The sequence below is a fragment of the Solanum tuberosum genome, unplaced genomic scaffold, assembly GCF_000226075.1.
Source record: "Solanum tuberosum cultivar DM 1-3 516 R44 unplaced genomic scaffold, SolTub_3.0 scf00122, whole genome shotgun sequence".
NCBI classification, from domain to species: domain Eukaryota; kingdom Viridiplantae; phylum Streptophyta; class Magnoliopsida; order Solanales; family Solanaceae; genus Solanum; species Solanum tuberosum.
This window is the reverse complement of record NW_006239050.1, coordinates 722,560-728,280: the sequence shown is the minus strand read 5'-3', so window position 1 is coordinate 728,280 and position 5,721 is coordinate 722,560. Positions and strand designations below refer to the sequence as shown.

The 5,721-nt window shown below is 35.7% G+C and overlaps 1 protein-coding gene across 1 annotated transcript in view; it reads left to right on the top strand.

The window, feature by feature from the left end:
• LOC102601732 (autophagy protein 5) overlaps window positions 1-5,721 on the top strand; it is a 30,701-nt gene that overhangs the window by 17,987 nt on the left and 6,993 nt on the right. The window contains exon 4 of the mRNA XM_006350399.2: window positions 4,606-4,695. Within this exon, the coding sequence (XP_006350461.1) occupies window positions 4,606-4,695 (90 nt within the window). The remainder of the gene's footprint in view (window positions 1-4,605; window positions 4,696-5,721) is intronic.

Below are 5,721 nucleotides of genomic sequence, written 5' to 3'. Positions count from 1 at the left end.
GTGCCACATTTTCACGTGGTACTGAGGGGCGTTCAGAGTCTATTTTTTCATTAGTTCATTCTGATATTTGGGGTCCTAGTAGAGTCAGTTCCACCTTAGGATTTCGTTATTTTGTTAGATTCATTGATGATTATTCGAGATTTACTTGGGTTTTCTTAATGAAAGATCGTTCTGAGTTATTTTCTATATTCAAAAGTTTCTTTGTTGAAATAAAAAATCAGTTTGGTGTTTCTATTCGTACTTTTCGTAGTGATAATGCCTTAGAATACTTATCATCCCAGTTTCAGGAGTTTATGTCTGACCAAGGAATTATTCACCAAACATCTTGTCCATACACTCCTCAACAAAATGGTGTAGCAGAAAGAAAGAAGAGGCATCTCATTGAGACTGCTCGCACTCTCCTCATTGAATCCCATGTTCCGCTGCGTTTTTGGGGAGATGCAGTCCTTTCATCTTGCTATTTAATTAATAGAATGCCCTCATCTTCTATTCAGAATTAGGTTCCACATTCCATACTATATCCTCAGTCACATCTCTATTCTATCCCTCCTCGTGTATTTGGGAGCACATGCTTTGTTCATAACTTAGCCCCTGGAAAAGATAAATTATCCCCTCGTGCTCTTAAATGTTTCTTTCTTGGTTACTCTCGAGTTCAAAAAGGGTATCGTTGCTATTCACATGATCTCCGCCGATATCTTATGTCTGCCGATGTAACATTCTTTGAATCTCAACCTTACTACACATCTTCTGATCATCCTGATATCTCTGAGGTCTTGCCCATACCTCAGGTCTTGCCTGTACCGACTTTTGAGGGACCTACAATATCTTCTCCATCTCCAGTCGTAGTGCCACCACTCCTAACTTACCATCGACGTCCACGTCCAGCAATAGTCTCAAATGATTCATGTCATGCGCCGGACCCTGCTCCCACTGCGGCCTTGCCTCCTGCTAGTCAATCGATTGTACTTCAAAAAGGTGTACGATCTACTCGAAATACTAATCCACATTATACTTTCTTGAGCTATCATCGTTTATCTTCACCCCATTATGCTTTTGTATCATCTTTGTCCTCTATTTCCATCCCTAAGACTACAGGAGAAGCACTTTCTCATTCTGGATGGAGGCAAGCTATGATTGATGAGATGTCTGCTTTTACATTCGAGTGGTACTTGGGAGCTTGTCTCCCTTCCTACTGGTAAGTCTATTGTTGGTTGTCGTTGGGTTTATGCGGTCAAAATTGGTCCAAATGGTCAAGTCGATCGGCTTAAGGCTCGCCTTGTTGCTAAAGGGTATACTCAGATATTTGGGCTAGATTATAGTGACACTTACATCCTGTGGCCAAAATAGCATCAGTCCGTCTTTTTCTATCTATGGTTGCCGTTCGTCATTGGCCTCTTCATCAGTTGGACATTAAGAATGCTTTTCTGCATGGTGATCTTGAGGAAGAAGTCTATATGGAGCAACCACCTGGTTTTGTTGCTCAGGGGAGTCTAGAAGCCTTGTATGTCGATTGCGTCGGTCACTATATGGTCTGAAACAGTCTCCTCGAGCTTGGTTTGGAAAGTTCAGCACAGTAATTCAAAAGTTTGGCATTCCAAACTAAAGACCTCGGCAGACTGAAGTATTTTCTTGGTATTGAAGTTGTTCAGTCTAGATCTGGTATTGTTATTTCTCAACGCAAGTATGCTTTAGACATTCTTGAGGAGACATGAATGATGGGATGTAAACCCATTGACACTCCTATGGATCCGAATGTTAAACTCCTTCTAGGACAGGGGGAGCAACTCAGTAATCCTGAAAGGTATAGACGGTTAGTTGGAAAGTTGAATTATCTCACGGTGACTAGACCGGACATCTCTTTACCTGTGAGTGTTGTAAGTTAGTTTATGACTTCTCCTTGTGATAGTCATTGGGATGCAGTTGTTCGTATTCTGCGATATATAAAGTCAGCTCCTAGTAAAGGACTACTCTTTGAGGATCAAGGCCATGAGCATATCACCGGATATACAGACACTGATTGGGCAGGATCACCCTTTGATAGACGTTCTACATCCGGATATTGTGTTTTAGTTGGAGGTAATTTGGTGTCATGGAAGAGTAAGAAACAAAGTGTGGTTGCTCGATCCAGTGCAGAAGCAGAATATCGAGCAATGGCTGTAGCAACTTGTGAGCTAGTTTGGATCAAACAGTTGCTTGGAGAACTGAAGTTTGGAGAAACCGGTCATATGGAACTTGTGTGTGATAATCAAGCGGCCCTTCATATTGCATCAAATCCAGTGTTTCATGAGAGGACTAAGCACATTGAGATTGATTGTCACTTTGTAAGAGAAAAGATACTCTCAGGTGATATTGTTACCAAATTTGTGAAGTCAAATGATCAACTTGCAGATATCTTCACCAAGTCCCTCACCGGTCCTCGTATTAATTACATTTGTAACAAGCTAGGTACATATAATTTGTATGCACCAGCTTGAGGGGGAGTGTTAGAATAGAATAGGTAAACACAATCCTACACAAAATAGGAATAGTTTATAGTCTCCTATTTGGTAAGGAATTGTATTATATAGTGTCTATAAATAGGGTTCTCTATGTAATAATTAGAACAACAATTCAATAATATTTTTCCCATATATTTCTCACACTAAGTATATACATATTAATTTTTTAAAATATAGTGTTAAATAATTGTAAATTTGTAACTAATATTGCAATAAATTATTGATATACAATTTCCAAATGTATAATATTTTAGTTGAATTGATTAATAAAGATTCTAACTTAGCACACACAATTTGCAAAATATCATGAACTACATGTTTGACCAAAAAAAATTACAACCATAACTTCATAACATTGTTCAAATGTTTGATAAAAAATAATCTATAAATTTTGTCATCACCAAGTATATGTTAAGTTTCTCTATAACCTCATTCAACAAGAAAATCCAACTTTAATGCAATCATTATAAGTCAAGTTTGGAGATGACTCGTTGTTTCTATGAATATGAGGTATAGTTTCAAAAATTTAGAATAATAACACAACTAAGCAAAATGAAGAAAATAAAAAAAATAAATAAGAAAGAAACAAAATATGAGAAATTATATGGAGGCACGTAAAGTGAAAGTTTGGAAATGAGAAATAAAGAAATGAAAGATAAACAATGTAAAAATCATATATATATATAAAAGAGAACCCTAGGCCCGCCTACGTGGCACCACCACAAACCAGAATTCCCTTTTAACTTATTTATTTCCAAAACTAGCCTTCCCTTTTCATGAAAAATTGGGACTTTTATGAAAAGTTTTGACTTTTATGAAAAGTTGCGACTTTAATGAAGAGTTGCGACTTTTATCAAAAGTTGTGACTTTTATGAAAAGTTGCGACTTTAATGAAGAGTTGCTACTTTATGAAAAGTTGTGACTTTTATGAAATGTTGTGAATTTTCCGAAGGGTTGCAACTTGCAACTTTTCCAAATAGTTGTAACCTTTCCGATAAGGCACAATAAACATTTGTTCACACTACCCTTTGTTATCTATAAATAGAGGGATTTCCTCCCATTTTAAAACAACGAAAATTCTGAACCTCCTCTTCTTCTTCTGCACAATTAAATATTCGTGTACATTGCTCTTGTTGAGCGGCTCACTGACACCATTGCTTATGTTGCGGATCCTAGTATGTATTTTTACAGTCATTAATTTATGCTTATGTTATTAATGATAAATTATAAGATGTTATAATTTTTATTTTCCTTTACATTATTAATGTTTGTTACAACGTAATCTTGTATGTAAGATAATATAGTTTTTTAGTTTTAATGATTGATAAATTTTAAATATTATTTTATAAATTCCGTGATATTGAATTCACGCGCAAAGCGCGGGTAATTTTACTAGTATAATATATTTGAAAAAATAAAAAAAGGAATATCAAAATGAAAAAGAATTTTAAATAAAATATAAATTAAAAGGAATAGAAATTAAAGTTAAACTAAAACAATGAAGATAATGACCTTGTAATTACACCATGTAATTACTAGCAATTTTCAACCCCCTTTTAAGAATTGAAGAGTGTGATTACTCCCTCAATTACACCTAATTACACCCAGGCCTAGTAATTACTTGGTCAAACTCAGACAAACATACCAAAACTGTATAATTAGCACCCAAGGGTGTGGCTTAGTGGTCAATGAAGTGGTTGAGAACCCCTGAGGTCTCAGGTTCAAAACTTAGCGGAGACAAAAAACACTTGGTGATTCTCCCCCCGTCCTAGACTTAGTGGACAGAGTTACCTGATACTTGTTCCTGGTGGGAGGTGGCAGGTATCTTGTGGAATTAGTCGAGGTGCGTGAAAGCTGGCCCTGACACCACGGTCATAAAAAAAGTCTATAATTACACCTATTTGCACTAAATTCCATTACACCTATTTACACTCAATTTCAAATACAAAGTGGGTTTTCAAACCGGCCTTACAGAATCCAACCACCTTGTTACTTTGGACTTAACTTTTATGATGTTGTAGCATGCTTTAGTTAATGAAACAAGTTATTATATTATCAGGGATGCATCTTAGTTTATTGGCAACACCTTCGTGAAATCTCTCTGCAGGTACATTTTAGAGGATATCCTGGAAATGTTTTAACACCTTGTGACAGCGAAGATAGTGTAAAATGGAGCTTTATCAATTCATTTAAAGAGGTGAGGTATAGTTTCTTTTGTTAGCTTCTGCACTTTTAACCTCCTTCTTTTATTTTTGATAGATTAAAGTAAGTTTCAAAAAAAGTAGATTTCATTAACAAATCTCAGTACCAAGTTGGTACTGAGCAAGTAAAGTTGTTCGGATCTTTTCTTGTAATTACAAGATACATTGTAGCTTGTAAAAGTTTGATCACACCTTATTCTTTTGTGTCCTACTGGTGCTGGATCATTTTGATAGTGGATATATCTAATTGCAAGTGAGATTTGGTAGGCTATTTCATAATTATATAAATGGGGCTCTACCCAGTGTCAAAAGGGTGCTTAAAGCACGCTTAATCCCTGAAGTGAGGCTCAAAGCGTGTTGAGCGCTTCGCTTAGTGTGTGCTTCAGTGTCATCATCAAAGTTCTAAGGCATACTTTTTCTTGCCAATGAACCTCTTCTGAAGAAGTGACACCAAACAGTTGATTTTTCACTTTATAGTATTTTTTTAATTTCTTGGTTCATATGTTTGCCATTCATGTTTATAAACTACTAGTTTTGGACTAAACATATATATTTGTATTCTTTCTCCCTTTGCGCCTTTGTCATTAAAGCCCACACTTTATTTACGATTTGCGCTTAAAGCCCCAACGGACCTTAGAGTTCTTCTGCACTTATTGCTTTTGATAACACTAGCTCTATCCACCGTGTCACCAGTACTATTACACCCTTCAAATTTATGCGAAGGTATTTAGTTGAATACTAAACTAAAAAAAAGAAAAGGCTTTTAAAATTTGTGAGATAAAATAAATCTGAGAAAGTTATGTGACTAAAAATTGTATACCCCCCCTTTTATAGAATAGGTACTAAGTTTATCTTAAAATGTGCCTTCTGGTAGCAGATAAAATAAATCTGAGGAATTTATGTGACTATAAATTGTATATTTCTGTGCTCACATACATTATAGCAAAAAATAGAACATATTAGAGTATCTATTTTTCTGTCGTATTGAAGTAAGTTAAATTTGGTATCAAGTTAACACCCCC